General features: G+C 41.0%; 1 protein-coding gene across 1 annotated transcript; it reads left to right on the forward strand.

The window, feature by feature from the left end:
- Positions 1 to 9,523: 9,523 nt before the first annotated feature.
- On the forward strand, positions 9,524 to 10,889 carry syce3 (synaptonemal complex central element protein 3). Its single transcript, XM_024138001.2, has 3 exons — positions 9,524 to 9,593; positions 9,999 to 10,107; positions 10,333 to 10,889. Exons 2-3 carry the CDS (start codon positions 9,999 to 10,001, stop codon positions 10,497 to 10,499), a joined length of 276 nt encoding a protein of 91 aa, XP_023993769.1. The 5' UTR covers positions 9,524 to 9,593; the 3' UTR covers positions 10,500 to 10,889.
- Positions 10,890 to 20,811: the final 9,922 nt, after the last annotated feature.

A 20,811-nucleotide genomic window follows, 5' to 3' on the forward strand; every position in this document is an offset into this window, starting at 1 on the left:
CGCCCATTTCGACAATTTGTATAAAAAATGTTTTAAATAACCCTAACCGTAACCACACGGCTAATCCCCCGGGAAGTTGCAAGGTGGTGCACCTGCTTTTTCCCCGGTGTTTTAGACGTATGGTTTCAAAGTTCAGAAAAGCCTTCGCAGAATAGAATAACAACTTCTATAGACAAAGAGAGTGCCGAAGTAGGAAGTGTTGATGTGGTCTAAAACTAATAGTGTAGGAACGGAAACGCCACAATACGCCCCTAGTACGCACAGAAGTAGTTTTTTTATCTGCCTTTTTAAAATAGAGGTGAGTTTGGTTTGGACAAACAAAAGCAGGGCTGTGTGTTATAGTCTAGTGGACATTGAACCTTGACCTTACAGGCTTATGTCCTGGGTATTGAAACAGACCACAGAATGCTGCACCATTCAGCCATACAAACAACTTCCTTTAGTCCAGCGATTCACACAACAAATGTGCGTATAGGACCCCCAGGGTCTCCAGGGTCTCTGGATAAAATGATCACATTGAAAATAATAGCCGCAATGCCAAAATATCTCACATTTTAATGGAATAATTGTTTTACAGACATTAAAACATTGGCCAATTTCATATACAGTGCATTCAAAAAGTATTCAGACCACTTCCCTTTTTCCACATTTTGTTACATTACAGCCTTATTCTAAAATAAAACATTTTCCTAATCAATCTACACACAATACCCCATAATGACAAAGCAAAAACAGTTTTTTAGATTTTTTTTCAAATGTATAAAAAATAAAAAACAGAAATACCTTATTTACATAAGTATTCAGACCCTTYGCTATGAGACTCTAAATTGAGCTCAGGTGCATCCTATTTACATTGATCATCCTTGAGATGTTTCTACAACTTCCACCTGTGGTAAATTCAATTGATTGGACATGATTTGGAAAGGCAAACACCTGTCTATATAAGGTTCCACAGTTGACAGTGTATGTCACAGCAAAAAACCAAGCCATGAGGTTGAAGGAATTGTCTGTAGGGCGCCGAGATTTGATCGTGTCGAGGCACAGATCTGGGGAAGGGTACCAAAAAAATGTGTGCGGCATTGAAGGTACCCAAAAACACAGTGGCCTCCATCATTCTTAAATGGAAGAAGTTTGGAACCACCAAGACTCTTCCAAGAGCTGGCCGCCCGGCCAAACTGAGCAATCAGGGGAGAAGGGCCTAGGTCAGGGAGGTGACCAAGAACCCAATGGTCACTCTGACAGAACTCCAGAGTTCGTCCTTGGAGATGGGAGAACCTTTCAGAAGGACAACCATCTCTGCAGCACTCCACCAATCAGGCCTTTATGGTAGAATGGCACCTAAAGACTCTCAGACCATGAGAAACAAGATTCTCTGGTCTGATGAAACCAAGATTGAACTCTTTGGCCTGAATGCCAAGCGTCACGTCTGGAGGAAACCTGGCACCATCCCTACAGTGAAGCATGGTGGTGGCAGCATCATGCTTTGGGGATGTTTTTCAGCGGCAGGGACTGGGAGACTAGTCAGGATTGAGGGAAAGATGAACCAAGCAAAGTACAGAGAAATCCTTGATGAAAACCTGCTCCAGAGCGCTAAGGACCTCAGACTGAGGTGAAAGTTCACCTTCCAACAGGACAACGACCCTAAGCACATGGCCAAGACAACGCAGGAGTTGCTTCGGGACAAGTCTCTGAATGTCCTTGAGTGGCCCAGCCAGAGCCCGGGCTTGAACCCGATCGAGCATCTCTGGAGAGACCTGAAAATAGCTGTGCAGCGACACTCACCGTCCAACCTGACAGAGCTTGAGAGGATCTGCAGAGAAGAATGGGATAATCCTCCAAATACAGGTGTGCCAAGCTTGTAACTTTATACCCAAGAAGACTCGAGACTGTAATCACTGCCAAAGGTGCTTCAACACAGTACTGAGTAAAGGGTCTGAACACTTATGTAAATGTAATATTTTTGTTCGTTTTTTTTCTTAAAAAATATCTAAAAACCTGTTTTTGCTTTSTCATTATGGGGTATTGTGTGTAGATTGATGTGGAACAAATACAATTTACTCCATTTTAGAATAAGGCTGTAACGTAACAAAATGTGGAAAAAGTCAAACGGCGTGAATACTTTCCGAATGCTCTGTATGAGGTGTTCCATGTCATTTCAGCAAGCCATGACACCCACCATCAGATTGTTCTGAAATTGTTTCTGTAGTTAAAAAGGCAAGATTGGCATTCCTGAAACATTATTTTGTTGAAATGTTATTAAATCTCCAAGAAATTTGATTGCACCGAAATTGGCTATTTAAAATGTATAGGATTCAGATAATATTAAATAAATATAGTACCAACGTCCAATTTGGAACAAACTTCTTCCTACAAATGAGTATGACGAATCCCCCCAAAGCAGTCTAAAGCCACCCACGGACCCCGACACCCCATGCCATTCCAACCCCAACAAACAGTATACAGTATCAGTTCTTTATGTTTGACAAAGAGTATGAAGCTGCGGCTTGGAGTATTTCTTCTCCATACTATGTAATGTATTCCCTGTGAATCTGGTAATGTGTTTTTCAATAACTAATTGAAGTCACTTGCTTTATTTACCATAAAGTAGTGTGATATTACCAGTTGTTGACCAGTAGATGCCGCTGTTCCTGCTATATCCTGCTATATATAGTGTTATTGACTGTACGTTTGTTTATCCCATGTGTAACTCTGTGTTGTTTGTGTCGCACTGCTTTGCTTTATCTTGGCCAGGTCGCAGTTGTAAATGAGAACTTGTTCTCAACTGGCCTACCTGGTTAAATAAAGGTGAAATAAAAAAATAAAATATCACCACACTTTTATCATTTTGCTGGGCCTGGTTTCCTTAAAGCATCTTAAGGTTAAGGCTAAATTAATCTTAGAACAATGGGATCATATGGTTCAACAATGCATTTAGCCTTAAAATGATGCTTTTGGGAAACCGGCCCTAGTTTTATGTGTTTATTAAATACATCACAACATTTCCTTTGCAACTTTGGGTAGAACATCAAATCGTCCTCACAATTCAAGCTAGTCCTCCATGAAAGCAATTCAATTTGTCCCCCCCCCCTCTTTGTGTGTGGTTAGTCCCCTCAAAAAAGTCTGGATTAGGTACTGTTAKATTATTCTCGGTGAAGAAGTTAACCACACATTCTTCCCAGTCAAAACAGTTTGAGCAAATATGACGCTTTTGTTAGTTTTGGTGTTCCACGGGGCTTTTCCCGCTGTTCGTGTACATAATTTTTTTTTCCTGGGGCAAGTCGAAGTTCGGTACCTGAAGTGTACTACCCTAAGTGTTTGCTGTCATTCAATGAGAGACGACTAGTTTTCATGCACAGTTTTTCACTTGAGAAATACTGCACCAAACATCTTAGTTAGATGTAAAATTACGTGACTAAAAGATTTCTTGATTATGAGGCAGTGTACTGTATACTGGCTTTGTTGTTGCATCTCAATAGGAACAAACAGTAATGTTGCTGTTTTTTTCTCATTTTTCAAGCGAAGGTCTTTTAAGGGAGTATGCGAGGCACAGACATTTGCTTTGCCTAGCCGAGTTCTGCTAGGAGCAAACAGAACCTAGTATGCCGGCAGCTTTAATCTACAGTACGACTAATGGTTTCAATGTTATGGCGTCTAAGGGTCTTCAATGGTAAAATTCCCAAACACACACTGTATAGTGTTTTGTGCATGGTAAGGGTGTTGGGTTCTATTAGGGTTGTCACAATATTTTAGTCCCTAGCCCATTTTTCCATCAAAGGTTTGGGCTTGTAGGAAAAGTCTTTATGAGAATTGCACCATAGGGATTGCATCAGAGAGTGGCCACTTGTTGGACTATTCAAGCAGAGTTGGTTTGAAGAATTAGGTTGCTAAGAGATGGACAAACTGAATTTCTTTCATGGAGGACTGGCATGAACTGTGAGGATGACCACACAATCAGTAGCGGGTACAATCCAGGGGCGAAAATCTGATATCAACCTTGGAGGGGACAATTACATGACATTTTCTCAGGAGCAATTCCTGAGGGGGACACCAAAAGTAGTGCTGTAACACATAGACTATGTTGTAATATGTTAAATGTATATTGAGGGACCATAATCACTACTACTGGATAATTGTTAGGTACAGTAGTTAACTGAAGGGTTGTCCCAACTTGTTTAAATCATTATAATACTACTAATAATAATAGTTATAGCAGTGTTCCTTATCAGTGCAGTGTTCCTCTCTCTTGAAACGTCAACACTCTGTTTGCAAGAGTTTGCGGTTCTATAAATTGTGGGTGGGCTGATATGGTCTTGTGTCATCACTGAGGGTAACTGGACGATGCTGTGCCACTGTCCCCTATACTGGTGCTGCTGGCAACAAGGGTGACACCTGGTCCTGCCGTGGCTGTGACACTGTCCTCTGAAGTCTCTCTCCCTTGCTCTTTCCCTTTCACCACCCTCACTGACTCACAGTCTGTCTCCTAGAAAAGAAATAAGGTGTTTGCTGTACTCCTAACTACCGGTACCCAAAACTACACAATTAATCACAACAGCAATACCATTGCCGTAACAATCTTAGTTTAGTCACCAGTTTAAGTTGAGAGTGGGGGTACCATGGCATTTCCAATTATTGTCCCTATTTTACAAATCAAAAAAATTGAGAACCTTTCATAATGTTGCCAAACAAAGACTCAACAAAACTTACCTGAGACTCCCTGTCTCTGCCAGTCTGTCCCTGCATATCTGTCCCCAGCTCTGCTGTCTGTGTGCCATCTGTTGCCTGCTCTGCTCTATGACATCATGTTGAAACATTCCATTAGCATTTCACTTCTTTCTATGAACATTTTATCAACTGGTCTTTGAGATATTAGGCTACTAGAGGTCTTACTTTGCGTTTGGTGTACTGAAAAATACTCTGATGTCCGTCTTTTTACTTTTTTCTGACATTTTTCTACCTGGCTGGCTGGCTGGCTGACCGGTCTAGCTGCACACACACACATTTACACAACACATGCTGCAACGTTTTGAAATTTTAACCTAGTTGTTTCATATTGGCAGGCTTCCAACAATAGCTGAATTTGCAAAGCTAGCGAGCACCAATTCCGTTTCTGTGGTGTTTGCTATAATCTTTGCTACCTGGTTAAGGTGAAAAAAAAAAAATTCACTAGCGACAATTTTGCTTTTGCAACAAGACCATTTAATATATTAAGACAATGGTATAAGAGAGTGTAGTTCTGTTCAGTTTGGACTTCAGTTTATCGCTAACCTTATCACAGGACTTTGAAGCACTACAGCTGCATGCTAATCTTGGAATAAACTCACGATAGCAAATATTCCATCTTTGACGACGCCACATAAATGGAATAGGTACTAGCTAGCTTGATAGTTAATGTTTGCTTTAGTTTGCGCGCTAGCTCTGCAAATTCAGCTAGTGTGTGAACCCTGCAACATAAAAAATATATACATTGCTATTGGCGCGATTGACTGGATTACCTCACGTCAGTTACGTACACTGAGTGCCTTTCGGACAGTAGATACGAACCCTCTATTACCTTGCAAGCTAAAGAACTGGCAGTGGATCAAATCATTGTGGGGCAAAGGGCGGGGGGGTCGCAATCTTGTGAAACTTAAAAACGCGCTATTAAGTGTCTATAATCAGCACAAGTGCTTTCATTGCGTATTATTAATATTATTGAAATTACATAGTTATGTTTACAGTGATATATTGGGGGGGACAAATCATATTTTTCCCAGGATGGGGGGGTCGTGTCCCCCCCGTCCCCCCTGGGATTTCCGCCTATGGTACAATCACTAGGGAAGACAGAAAAAAAGCAATTTTACAACCTATTTGTTGTGATAATTACATTGTTTGCTCTATAACCGGTTAGTTCATATGCCTTGCGACTGTGATATATAGACCAAGACAATAAGATGACACCGTGGCAGAATAAATACAACCACACAACAAATAAATACAACCATACAAATACAACCTTTGTTTCATCACAAAACCGGAGAGCAACCTCTTTCCGGTGAAGTCCACAAAGCATCTCGCATGTAACTAACATTTACAGAGCATTCGGAAAGTATTCAGTTCCCTTCACTTTTTCCAAATGTTGTTACATTACAGCCTTATTCTAAAATTGATTAAATTCGTTTTTTTCTTCATCAATTTACACACGATACCCCATAATGACAAAGCAAAAACAGTTTTTTAGAAATGTTTGTCATTTATTCAAAGTAAAACAKGGGCCTCCCGAGTGGTGCAGCGGTCTAAGACACTACAACAGACCCGGGTTCCATCCCAGGCTGTGTCGCAGCCGGCCGTGACCGGGAGACCCATGAGGCGGTGCACAATTGTCCCAGCATCGTCCGGGTTAGGGGAGGATTTGGCCGGCATGTCCTTGTCCAATCGCACTTTAGCGACTACTTGTGGCGGGCCGGGGGCATGCACGCTGACTTCGGTCGACGCATTGGTGTGGCTGGTTTCCGGGTTTAGCGAGCTGTGTGTCAACGCATTGGCGGGATCGTGTGTCGGAGGACGCATGGCTCTCGACCTTCGCCTCTTCCGAGTCTGTACGGGAGTTGCAGCGATGGGACAAGACTATAACAACCAATTGCATATTACGAAATTGGGTTTAAAAGGGGTAAAAAAAAGTATTCAGATCCTTTACTCAGTACTGTGTTGAAGCACCTTTGGCAGCGATTACAGCCTCGAGTCTTCTTGGGTATAACATTACAAGCTTGGCACATCTGTATTTGGGGAGTTTCTCCTATTCTTCTCTGCAGATCCTCTCTGTCAGGTTGGATGGGGAGCGTCGCTGCACAGCAATTTTCAGGTCTCTCCAGAGATGTTTGATAGGGTTCAAGTCTGGGCTCTGGCTGGACCACTCAGGGACATTCCGAGCCACTCCTGCGTTGTCATGGCTGTGTGCTTAGGCTCGTTGTCCTGTTGGAAGGTGAACCTTCACCCCAGTCTGAGGTCCTGAGCGCTTTCATCAAGGATCTCTCTGTACTTTGCTCCGTTCATCTTTCCCTCGATCCTGACTAGTCTCCCAGTTCTTGCCGCTGATAAACATTCCCACAGCATGATGCTTCCACCACCATGCTTCACCGTAGGGATGGTGCCAGGTTTTCTCCAGACGTGACGCTTGGCATTCACGCCAAATAGTTCAATCTTGGTTTTATTAGACCAGAGAATCTTGTTTCTCATGGTCTGAGAGTCTTTTAGGTGCCTTTTGGCAAACTCCAAGCGGGCTGTCATGTGCCTTCTCCTGAGGAGTGGCTTTCGTCTGCTGCAGAGATGGTTTTCCTTCTGGAAGGTTCTCCCATCTCCACAGAGGAACTCTGGAGCTCTGTCATTGTGACCATCAGGTTCTTCGTCACCTCCCTGACCAAGGCCCTTCTCCCCCGATTGCTCTGACATGCACTGTCAACTGTGGGACCTTATATAGACAGGTGTGTGCCTTTCCAAATCATGTCCAATCAATTTAATTTACCACAGGTGGACATCAATCAAGTTGTTGAAACATTTTAAGGATGATCAATGGAAACAGGATGCACCTGAGCACAATTTCAAGTCTCACAGCAAAGGGTCTCAATACTTACGTAAATAAGGTATTTCTGTATTTTTGTAAATAAATTTGAGCTAATTTCTAGAAACCTGTTTTCGCTTTGTTATTATTAGAATAAAGCTGTAACGTAACAAAATGTGGTAAAAGGGAAGGGGTCTCAATACATTCCGAATGCACTGTATATAAGAAAGTATGTGGACATCCCTTCAAATTAGTGGATTCAGCTATTTCAGCCTCACCCGTTGCTGACAGGTGTATAAAATCGAGCACACAGCCATGCAATCTCCATAGACAAACACTGGCAGTAGAATGGCCGGCCTTAGTTAAGAGTTCAGTGACTTTCAACGTGGGACCGTCAAAGCCCTTATCCGTGGTATACTGGCCATATACCACAAACCCCCAAGGTACCTTGTTGCTATTATAAACTGGTTACCAACCTAATTAGAGCAGTAAAAATAAATGTTTTGGCATACCCGTGGTATACGGACTGATATACCACGGCTGTCAGCCAATCAGCATTCAGGGCTCGAACCACCCAGTTTAAAATTACAAATAGTTTGTAGACTGCATATTGACTGCAAGAAGCTCAAACAGATATGTTTGACTAAAACATAATCATTTCAAACCTTATTTACATTTGTATACAATCACTTGTCTCTCTTTTATGTGTGGGAATACGTGGCAACAGATTTCTTAAATTAAAATCATTTGGAGCTCATTTCCTGGAGTTTTTACAGTCTTTTAATTAATGTCCAACAATGAAAATGTAGAAAAATTAAATTAAACAATTTAGCCTGCGGGCCACCAGTTGGGGAATCCTGATCTAGTGGAAAGCCTTCCCAGAAGAGTAGAAGCTGTTATAGCAGCAAAGGGGGTACCAACTCCATATTCATGCCCATGATTTTGGAATGAGGTGTTCGACGAGCAGGTGTCCACTTACTTTTGGTCATGTAGTTTATTTTCACAATGAGACAAATCTATCGGTTTTCTACCCTAAATTGCAAAGGATCAGTGTCATCTAGTGGTCAAAACCTTGTATTTTCACCCTACTTTATGGTAAATAATGCATTCAACTTCAATTACTAATTTCTCTGAACAGGGGAAAAAAATACATCTCCAGATTTACAGGGGCATACATTACATAGTATGGAGAAGCAATACTACAAGCCACAGCTTCATACTACTTGTCAAACATAGAGAGCCAACCGATACTGAATACTGGTTGCTGGGGTGGGATTGGTGTGAGGGTCCATGGGTGGCTTTTTATATTTTGGGGGATTCCTTCGTGTCTTTCTCATTGGTAGGAAGATGTTTGGTCCAAATCAGACGTATATATACTATATCTTAATTTCTCATTGAATATTATCTGAATCCTATAAATTAAAATGGTAAATTTGAGTGCAATCAATTAGCTTAATTTCTCAGAGATCAAATTATATTTAAACAAAATCATGTTTCAGGAATGCTAATCGTATCTGTTACTAACTACAGAAATTATTTCTGAACAATCTGAGATTGCCGGGGTCGAAATCCTMTTTTTTGTGCTTTTTGAGGTGGAACAACCCATATATTATTGAATATGAGGAATTTTTGTTTTGCGATCCACTTTCAAATGCTTATCAATTAATGGCCATTGGCTCCAGCTCTTGACAGGCTGGGTTCGATTTGTCTCTGGGAAATTCCATGGTAACAGAATTATGCTGAGACTCATTTATCACTTTAAATTGTATACCAAACAAAAACCATTGATTTGAAAGTTTAACAAACCACATAACTATGCACAAGGACTACTTTTAACAATTTCCACAGAATAAAATTCGAGGGAGATTTTATAGCAGATCTGTTACCAAAGTTTTCATATCTGCAGTTTTTCCAGTAAAATATGTTTTTACTATGTAAATTGTTCGAAGTAATAATTTATTTATTGGCATGACGATCCGCAAATTTGTTCCTCAGTGCGCGCGCAACCTTTGCTAACAAACAACCAAGACAAAAGGAAGAGACTCCTAGCTAGAGCATTGTAAGTATTTTTTCTTTAAATATTCATAACTAAGAAGATGCTTATTTTATTAAGGTACTCGAAATTGTGTTATTTAAACCAAACTTGATACAAACTCACAGACTGCTTAATTTGTTTGGATACATTTTAGCAACGGTTTGCAGTCAGCTAGCTAACGTTAGCTAGTTAATTTAGCTAGCTAACGACATGAACCTGTCAATCAAATGTCGCCAAAATAAAACGGTTTTGAAAACGTATAAACTAGTTTATCATGACCATACGTTATACTTATTTACCGTATACGCATTTATCCCAATCATTTTGGGACGTTCATGAATCATTTACAGTGTGGTTGCTTTTGTTTGCAACAATTACAGTAAAGTTGTTAGTGTTTCGAATTTTAATGAGAATATATGGGGTTTGTAGATGGCCGCTTCTCCTTCATCCTGCGACCATCAAGAGGACTGGGGCGAAGAGATGATGGAGATGAACAAGGATTTAGAGAGAATGATTGAAGACGTGGAAAATATATCAGGTATGGTAACTAGCTTTATTAAGCATCTGTATGATGTACCTATTGTTATTCTGAGATAACTCTCCACCACCATTCAATTTACTACCAACCCTTTTTTATTACATTTAGAAAAGGGAATTACACACATCCATTATATAAATTCTGCCTTGTGTTTTAAATCATACTCTGTACGACCCAGTACTGACACCAACTGCCCCATCCCTCATCTCCCCTGTGGTTTCCCAGTACAGCTGACGTGGATGGCCTATGACATGGTGGTGCAGCGAACCAGTCCTGATCTGGGGGACTCCATTCGTCGGCTGGAGGAAGAGTTTCTTCGCTGCAGGGCTGTCATCTGTGGCTCCCCTGGGGAACAGGAGCCGAACCAGGGAAAGGACCAGGGGATGGGATAGGAACTGGGACAGGGGCTGAACCAAGTTATGGGGATGGAGTGTCCTAGACCTGTACATACCACCGCCATCCCACTGACAGATGTGATTGGCCGTGATTCACCAGGAATATTTGATTTTCTGAAATGGACCTTAATCCAAAGATAGCCTGTGTCCTGTATACTTGTCTACAATGTTGTTGCAGTTATATGTAGACTAGTCTCATCTCTGCAGCAGCAACCACTGCCCCACACTGCATGCTGTCTAAGCTGAGCAGCAGGCTGTTGTATGGTGCTGTTGTATGTAGGTTATTGTTGTGTGTTATGTACCTTTGGACAGGGTGTTCAATTAGCTTTAGTGTTGTGTTCTGAATTTGTGGTTTGGTCAAGTAATAAGATAAACTTGAATAGCGAATATTGACTGTCAGCTTGTTTATTGGGATGCCAAAAGGAGTTGGTAAAATGTGCATACACGTGTTGACATTCTACATATTGATAGTCACATCCTAGTCGTACCCCCAGCAGTCATGGTACTGTAGAGTTGTACTTAAGGCTTACAGTTTCTAAAGCCTTTATCTCATTCTTCAGAGTAGTATGTACACTGAACAAAATTATAAACGCAACAATTTCAAAGAATTTACTAAGTTACAGTTCATATAAGGAGATCAGTCAATTTAAATAAATTCATTAGGCCCTAATCTATGGATTTCACATGACTGGGAATAATAATAATAATAATTTTTTAAGTAGGGCGTGGATTAGAAAACCAGTTTGTATCTGGTGTGACCACCATTTGCCACATGCAGCGCAACACATCTCCTTCACATAGAGTTGATCAGGCTGTTGATTGTGGCCTGTGGCATGTTGTCCCACTCCTCTTCAATGAGTATGTTTACATGTACACTAATAATTCGATATTAAAATGGATTATGGCAGTAGGCAGATTATGAAAAGATTAACAACGGCTGGACTCCACCTTAAATAAATTGAAACGGGTTGCGGGATCCTGGTACATAATCCAAAGACCAGAAATAGCATAGCAGTCCGCTAATTACACTGACATTGACATACAGTATGAGCYCTTTTTCAGCGTGCCAGGCAATGGCAATCAATGTCTCAACAAGACCTCACACAGAGGGCTGTGGGAGAAACATGACAATCTTATAAAGATACATAGACAATCAATACAATTACATTATGACGTCATTACCAAAGTGTTTGGCTTATTGACAACAGTACAAACAAGAAAAATAATATTCCTCATTAAGTGCAAGAGTGCACAAGCGGTTTATMCAATATCCCTCTCTTTAGAGAAGTAATTTATCCCCATCTCCTCTCCTACCTGGCCTTCACAAATTCAATGCCCATATAACGTAGGCAGATTATGCAATAGTCATGTAAACACCTTACACTGCTTATCTTAATCGGCGTAAGGTCAAAATTGAGGTAAGCATATGCCAATGGTTTTCTGAGCAATCTTTTGAATTATTAGGACATGTACACACCTTAATCAGCGTTCCAGTGGTGTATTTGATCTGCGCATGTGCTAGCACCAGCTGAAAACCTCTCTTTATTGCTAGTGAAGTGATTTCAGAACAACTGAATGTAGCGACATCAAAGTAGTTTTCACATACAAACATTATATATCCGAACTCAGAATCAAATATGCTTACCAAAAATAACATGTTCGCTGTGGTAGAACGTTTTTTATAATTGCCGATTTTCTGCATTTATCAGAGTGCCATCAGGTAGCCTGATTTCAGATGTGTCCATGGAAACAGGATTATTAGGGGAATTGTTCTTCTTGCAAAGCATGTAAACTTTTTAATCAAACTATTATAGTAATCTGATTATCCACAATCACATTATTGTGTGCATGTAGCCGTACTCAAAGGCTGTGCGACGTTGCTGGATATTGGTGGATACTGGAAAACGCTGTTGTACACATTGATCCAAAGCATCCCAAACATGCTCTTTTGGGTGACATGTCTGATGAGTATACAGGACATGGAAGAACTGGGACATTTTCAGCTTCCAGGCATTGTGTACAGATCCTTGCGACATGGGGCCGTGCATTATCATGCTGAAACATGAGGTGATGACGGCGGATGAATGGCACAACAATGGATCTCGTCCCGGTATCTGCATTCAAATTGCCATTGATAAAATGCAATTGTGTTTGTTGTCCGTAGCTTATGCCTGCACATACCATAACCCCACTGCCACTATGGGGCACTCTGTTCACTACATTGACATCAGCAAACCGCTCGCCCACACAACGCCATACACTCTGTCGGCCATCTGCCCATTACAGTTGAAACGGGGATTCATCCGTGAAGAGCACACTTCTGCAGCATGCCAGTGCTCATCACAGTTGAGCATTTGCACACTGAAGTCGGTTACGACGCTGAACTGCAGTCAGGTCAAGACCCTGGTGAGGACGTCAAGTACGCAGATGAGCTTCCCTGAGACGGTTTCGGATAGTTTGTGCAGAAATTCTAAGGTTGTGCAAACCCACAGTTTAATCAGCTGTCCGGTGGCTGGTCTCAGACGATCACGCAGGTGAAGAAGCCGAATGTGGAGGTCCTGTGCTGGAGTGGTTACACGTGGTCTGTGGTTGTGAGGCCAGTTGGACTTACTGCCAAAATCTCTAAAACGACATTATGGTAGACAAACATGTAATTATCTGGCAACAGCTCTGGTGGCCATTCCTGCAGTCAGCATGCCAATTGCACGCTCCCTCAACTTGAGACATCAGTGGCATTGTGCACATTTAGAGTGGAATTTATTGTCCTCAGCACAAGGTGCACCTGTGTAATGATCATGCTGTTCAATCAGCTTCTTGAAATACCACATCTGTCAGGTGGATGGATTATCTCGGCAAAGGAGAAATGCTCACTTACAGGGATATAAACAAATTTGTGCACAAAATTTGAGAGAAATAAGCTTTTTGTGCGTGTGGAAATTTCTGGGATCTTTTATTTCAGCTCATGAAAGATGGGACCAACACTTACATGTTGCGTTTATATTTGTGTTCAGTGTATGTTGATGAATGTTTGAATGTAGGCTATTTCTTTCTATGTGAACCAGTGGCCATGCAGGTTGACTTTACACTGACTGAGTGTAATCTAGTTGACTGTCTGTGGTGTTTCAGATGGAGAGAAGAGAGAGGAGCACAGAACAGGTTGACTTTACACTGACTGAGTGTAATCTAGTTGACTGTGGTGTTTCAGAATGGGAGGAGAAGAGAGAGGGAGCACAGAACAGGTTGACTTTACACACTGACTGAGTGTAATCTAGTTGACTGTGGTGGTTTAGATGGGATGAAAGAGAGGATGCACAGACAGCAGACTTTACACGATTGAGTGGTAACTAACTGTGAGTTTTAGATGGAGAAAAGAGAGCACGAATGACTAACTGTTCTGAAGGGGCTGGAGTCCATGTCTGAGTGTCTGGACAGACTGGCATGTACGTATGTCTGTATCTCTTCTTTACCGGCCTCTGGGCCATCTCCTTTATCTACTACATGTGTCTCAAACCACTCTTCTTTAGTGCCTTACTACAGTCTTCCAACCCTCTCCTTTAATCTACTACAGGTTCTTCCCACACCTCTCTTTGATCTATCAGTGCTTCCGCCAACCCTCTCCTTTTCTACTAAGTGTTCTCTCCTCTACACGTCTTCCCCTCTGTATCTAACACAGTTTCTCCCGAACCCTCTCCTTTATCTACTACAGGTGCTTCCCAAGTCCTTCCTTTATCTATCTACCAGTCTTCCCACCCGTTCTCTTATATCTACTACATTTCCCCAACCCTCCCTTTATCTACTACATCTTCCCCAACCCTCTCCTTTATCTACTACACTTCCCCAACCCTCTCCTTTATCTACTCGTCTTCCCAACTCTCCTTTATCTACTAGGTCTTCCCCAACCTCTCCTTTATACTACTATGTTTTCTCCACCCTCTCCTTTATCTACTACAAGTCTTCCCCAACCCTTCATCTTTACTAACATCCAGTTCCAACCTCTCTTTTATCTACTAAGCTTTCCCAACCTCTCCTTTATCTACTACAGCTCCTCCACCCTCTTTATCTATACATGTCTCTTGTCCCCACTCTCCTTATTACTACAGTCTTCCCAACCCTTCCCTTTATCATACCACGTCTTCCCAACCTCGTCCTTTATCTACTACAGTCTTCCCAACCTCTCTTTATCTACTAGCAGTCTTCCCCATCTCTTTAATCCTGTCTTCCACCCTCTTATTACTACTAGTTCTCCAACCTCTCTTTATCTACGCTCAATGTTCTTCCCCACACCCTCTCCTTTATTACTACATCTTCCCCAACCCTCTCCTTATCTACTATAGTCTTCCCCAACCCTCTCCTTTATTCTACTGTCTTCCCAACCCTCTCCTTTATCTACTATTCTCCAACCTTCTTCCTTTACTAGTGTTTACCCCCAACTCCTTTATCTACTACAGTCTTCCCCAACCCTCTCCTTTATCTATTTCTAACTTATGTTTCAACCCTCTCCTACCTAGAATTACTGAGAAATCCACACCCGTGCTACCTAGGATCTGTCAACAATCCACACCCTTCCTACCTAGGATCTGTCGACAATCTACACCCTGTCCTACCTAGGGACTGGTCAACATCCAACTCCTACCTAGAACGTCACACCATGTTTTTCCCTACAATCCACTAGTAGTTCAACTAATCAACAAATCAACTGTTTAAATATAAAAGCCCTACATTTTGGTAGACTCAGTCCTTTTGATTTAACCTATTTTAAAAAGTGCACAGAGCTAGGCCAGCTTTGTCAAATAGACCGTTTATTTACAGTGTGTTTTTTTGTAATCTTTTCTGTTCAGTGCGGGTAAGAGACGGTGTGATCGTGTGACTTAGCCACCCAGACAGATGCTCTCTGAATAGACGGACAGGGGGTGGGTGACCTGGTCAAACATGACCTCAGGCTGGAGTGAGGAGAAGATGAGGAAGGAGGAGGGAATGAATGGAAATTAAGGAGAGGAAGAGTGTGTGTGTGGTGTGTGTGTGTGTGTGTGTGTGTGTGTGTGTGTGTGTGTGTGTGTGTGTGTGTGTGTGTGTTTTGTGTGTGTGTGTGTGTGTGTGTGTGTGTGTGTGTGTGTGTGTGTGTGTGTGTGTGTAAAGCATGGAGCCAATAGAACTGGATAGGGACTATCAATTGTCCACATATTCACACTTGTAATAAACCAATTTTCCAGGTGAAGACCCGTATAATATATACAACTTCACTACATTTAACTTACGACACGCAACTTCATAACATTAACCTTATAACATGAAAATAAACCCTCTACTGTGAATTGGCTACTGTACCTAATACAAATCTGGTTCCCTCTCTTCTCTTCTACCTACCAGCTACTTTATACACATGTTTTTCTCTTCCCTTTTATTTAACCAGGTGAGTCATTGAGAACACACACACTGTGTCTCCTGTGCTGCTGGTTATGGTCAGAGTAGTGCAGTAGACACAGTGTGTGTGTGTTCTCAATGCGGCAGGCAGCACTGGCTCTGTGCTCCAGGTCCTCTCTCCATGTCTATGAGCAGCAGAGGGTGTGTGTGTGGTGGTCTATCATCTCCTTCACTCCTGGGAAGGAGCAGCATCATAGAATGGAAAGAGCCACTAGTTCGTTTATGACGTGTTGGCGTTCATTGTCATTAATCTTTCCATGGACGCAGCTCTGCAGAGTGGTCAATAGCTGGCACAGCCATAAAATCTCATTTTAAACCTAACAATAACCACACTACTAACCCTAATGCCTAACCCTAACCTTACATTAAGACCAAAAAGTAAAAACAAATTCTTAGGAATTTTTATGATATAGCCAATTTTGACTTTGCAGCCCGACCATCTAGCTCTAGCGGATATGGCTCAGTTCTGCCTCCAGGGAAAGATTCATGACAATAAATGTCAACCTGCAATATGTTAAAGATTCAAAGCAACCCTTTTTATTGCAATATCAAATCATTTCTGGGTAACAATGAAGTACCTTGCTGTGATTGTTTTCAAATAAAATGGTCAAATTAACAAAAATAGCTTCTTAGCAAAGAGCAATTGACATATTCACACTTGTAATCAAACACATTTTTCTCTCAGTTTAATGATCACAATTGAAAAATTACAGGTATAATATTTTAAATGACCAGTATAATATGTACAACTTCACTACATTTAACTTACGACATGCAGCTTCATAACATTAATCTTATAACATGAAAATAAACCCCCTAACTACAGAGATGTCATGACCAAACTCTACAAACTCCATCTTCGCCCAGCCTTGCTCTTCCCTGCAAGACTAAGAATTACCCCGCCTTCCGGTGAGAAGATTTGGCTCTCCTCGGTTTTGGACGCAGAGAAGTTTATCCGGGAACATACGCCAATCCCCCGTACAGGTTAGAGTGCCTTGTCATTGTGTGTTAGGGTCTGCTCATGGAATMGAATCCATACTATACCATAACGGGTGAAACCGTATTGAACGGTCTCAACAAGGGCTACCGAACATGTAAGATGCTGTGGAGGGCGGTCAGAGCTCTCAGTTAAAATCACTTTCATTCTGGCTGTGTTCAGAGCGATGCCTATTTGGGATGCCTTCCAGGTTTGATCATTGACACTTTCGGATGAATATACTTATATTMCCCCATTTTTTGTTTCGTTATTTATTTTTCAATTCTTACATTTATTGYTATTACAATACCATTTATTTATTGCTTGCAGGGGACTAGGGGTGATGGTTGGGAAGGGGCAGACACAGACACCTGGATAGCAAGTTGATGTTTTGTGCCGTTCTGCCTTTGTTTTAGCCGAGGGCCGCTCTCCCGATTAGATCCCCACCAGCCCTCTGTAGTGTCTGTGTAGGTGTGCGTACATATAATTAGTATTTGTACTTTATAATTATTTTCTCTTAGCATGTTACTATTATGTATGTGTACATTTTAAATTAGTGTAGATTATTATTCTTGGGCATGAATGTTTGTGTATGTATATGTATGTATGTGTATATATGCATATGTATATATGTATGGGTGTGTGTGTGTATATGTATATATTTTTTWAAATATATACTTTTATATGTATTTTTTGTGTGTGTGTGTGTGTGTGTATGTATATGTATATATGTGTGTATGTGTGTATGTATGTATATATATATATATGTATGTATGTGTATATGTATGTGTATATATATATATATATAACCTATTTATTTATTTTCTGATTGGGGGGTACGTTTAATTTAGAAAAATTCTTGTTTCCGATCTAACCCACAATATGTAAATGTCCTGCTGTCTATGTCGGTTGCTGATGGTTCATGTTTAGACCGGCATTGCTTAGCAATATAATCTTGTGATGCTATATCTTGCTTATCTCAGGGATTGACCCAAGATGACGCTTAAGTGCGCAATATGTTTAAGTTGCAACTTATTCTCTTTAGGTTTATTAGATGCTAATTGAACACTTTAWTCGCGGGAGCCTCCTCAGTTCAYATGTTAGTAGAAGTTCTAGGATAGTGAGAGRTGAACGTATAGTTGGGATTTTATTTTTGTTTTACCTCTTGTTCGAGGTCGCGCCGTGCTTTTTTGGCATCGGCCAGACAATGTGTTTATTATTTTTCTTTTTCTATTTTTTTCTCTCCTATTTGTGTATGCCTGTTAAAGGTGGGTTGATCGTGGGGGTAAATAGTGGGGAAAGTAGGGGAATAGGGTGGGAAGTAAAGGTGCTTGCAGGGGGGGAGGGGCTGGTTGGATACTGCTCGGGTGTAGCTGCTACATATGCTGATTGTGATGGTTTGGTGCGCTTTCTTACCTTTTTATTGAGTTACATGTTATGCAGGCCACCATAGGAACTACAAATGAGAGGGGGGCGGGGCTCACATTCACTTCCTGGAATGTCAAGGGTTTAAACGAACCAATTAAGAGAGGCAAGGTCCTAGCCCACTTGAAAGCACTCTCGTCTGATATTATATTTTTGCAAGAAACCCACCTGAAAAATAATTGTCATAGCAGACTTAAATGTAGTTGGGTGGGGCAAGTGTATCACTCTAACTTCTCTGCCAAAACGAGAGGCACAGCGATTCTGGTACGGAAAGGAATTCCCTTTCTACATAAAACCACTATTGTGGATAAAGAGGGTCGTTATGTGATCGTAATAGGAGAGATCCACTCTACTTCTGTAACTCTACTAAATATCTATGGGCCAAACATTGATAACCCCTCTTTTTTCAAAAGAGTCCTTGCCCTGATTCCAGATATCTCCCATACTAACCTGRTCATTGGAGGGGACCTTAACTGTGTGCTAGACCAATAYTTGGACAGATCCTCTACCCGGCGAACCCCCACCTCCTATTCAAGTGAATTCTTGAATACCTACATAAAGAATTCTAACTTATTTGATATATGGAGGATCACTAACCCTACGGGTAGGGAATACTCCTTTTACTCTCATGTTCACAATGTTTATACTCGAATTGACTACTTTTTGGTTGATGCTAAACTACTCCCCTATACCTGTAATGTGAGGTATCATGATATTATAATCTCGGACCACAGTCCACTCACCTTCTCCCTGAGATTGGATGACATCGTGCCAAACGAGAGGGTCTGGAGGTTGAATCCTCAGCTCCTCACAGAACCAACATTCTGTGAACATCTTAAAGACCAAATTACATTTTTCTTTGACACCAACGACAACMCMRAGACTTCCCCAGCATTATTGTGGGAAACACTTAAGGCTTATTTGAGAGGCTGTATCATCTCCTATCAGACTGCCAGGAGTAGGCAAAACAGGGGAAAATTGGTAGAACTGGAGGGACAAATTCACTTACTGGATAGGGAGAATGCTAGACATCCATCTATGGAGAAACATAAAAAAATTACCTCTTTAAAATTTGAATATAATCAGATTCTCTCAGCTAAAATTGCAAAATCTTTTCTCTACGCCAAGCAAAAATATTTTGAGTTTGGTGACAAACCACACAAATTACTCGCCAGACAACTTCGAAAAAATGTGAGTGACCGAATGATTCACAAAGTTAAATCTGCATCTGGGGAATTACTCTCTTCCCCAAAAATCAATGACAGATTCGTCAGTTTTATGAGACTCTATATACATCTAAAGCAGATCCTAACCCTTAATTATGCAAAACTTTTTAGAGGACTGTAATCTTCCTGCCTGAACCAGGAGATTCTTGCATTTCAAAGATGTGGTAGAAAAAAAACACTGTTTGTTTTATCTTTGTATTTTCTTCCACCAGATCTATTGTGTTATCCAACATTCAATTTCACTTTCACACACATGCATATCTTTGCTTTAGGGTGAGCTACAGGAAGTTAGATTCGGGTATGTATTTTAGGCAAAAATTTAAAAAAGGGGCTAATCTTTAAGAGTTATAACAGGGAAGAACGCCATGAAGAAGAGAGCAATCGTCTGTCGTTATGGCATGATGTTGATCAACACCTACCCACAGCGGTCATAATACTGCTATATGACCTCATCGAGGCAAAGTTTGAGATGTTGGCAAATCTTAAGTTGGAAAGAAGTTCAAGGTAGTTTTCTGGAGCGATTGCTAACTATCATTAGCGCAATGACGGAAATCTGTTAGATAAGATAGCATTAGCGCATATCATCTAGCTCAACCCATAGACTACTAGTCGAAAAAATAGCTTACTTTCCCAAATGCTTAACTATCCCTTTAATCCAATCCATTTAATACTTGGACACATCAAGCCAATGTGGATCTGTTGATCGTTCAGACGCATGTAGACATCTGATGACTGCCTACATTTTTCACCCTAATCTACATGTAAAATTGTTGCGTACTTGGTTTGCAAATTACCTCAGAAATGCTAAGTACTCTTGCCAGCAAACGATATTGACAATGCTAATTCATACTTGACAACGCTAACAGTGTGTGGAATGATGAGATAAGTATTTATACTGTATGTATGAATATATGACTGGCAGATTTTGTGTGGTTCAGAATGGTAGCTTTGCTAACTTTACCCGTAAGCTAACCTTAAACCAACCTAACCTAACCTTAGGCCTAAGTTAACCCTTATTCTAAAACTTTCCCCTAAGCCTAACCAACCCTACCCTTAGACCTAAAGTTTACAATTCTAACTTGTGTGACTGAGTTGGTAGAGCATGGCACTGCAACGCCAAGGTGTGGTTTTAAGTATAAACATGTTTATGCAGTGGTGGAAAAAGTGCCCAATTGTCATACTTGAGTAAATGTAAGATACCTTAATATGAAATGATCAAGTGAAAGTGAGTAAGTTCTGCAGTAAAATCCTACTTAAGTAA

Source organism: Salvelinus sp. IW2-2015, unplaced genomic scaffold, assembly GCF_002910315.2.
Source record: "Salvelinus sp. IW2-2015 unplaced genomic scaffold, ASM291031v2 Un_scaffold1371, whole genome shotgun sequence".
Classification (NCBI taxonomy): Eukaryota; Metazoa; Chordata; class Actinopteri; order Salmoniformes; family Salmonidae; genus Salvelinus; species Salvelinus sp. IW2-2015.

Coding starts and splice junctions, on each gene's coding strand:
- syce3 (XM_024138001.2), top strand. CDS start 9,999: ATGGCCGCTTCTCCTTCATCCTGCGACCATCAAGAGGACTGGGGCGAA. Junction 10,108..10,332: donor AGACGTGGAAAATATATCAG/GTATGGTAACTA, acceptor GTGGTTTCCCAG/TACAGCTGACGTGGATGGCC.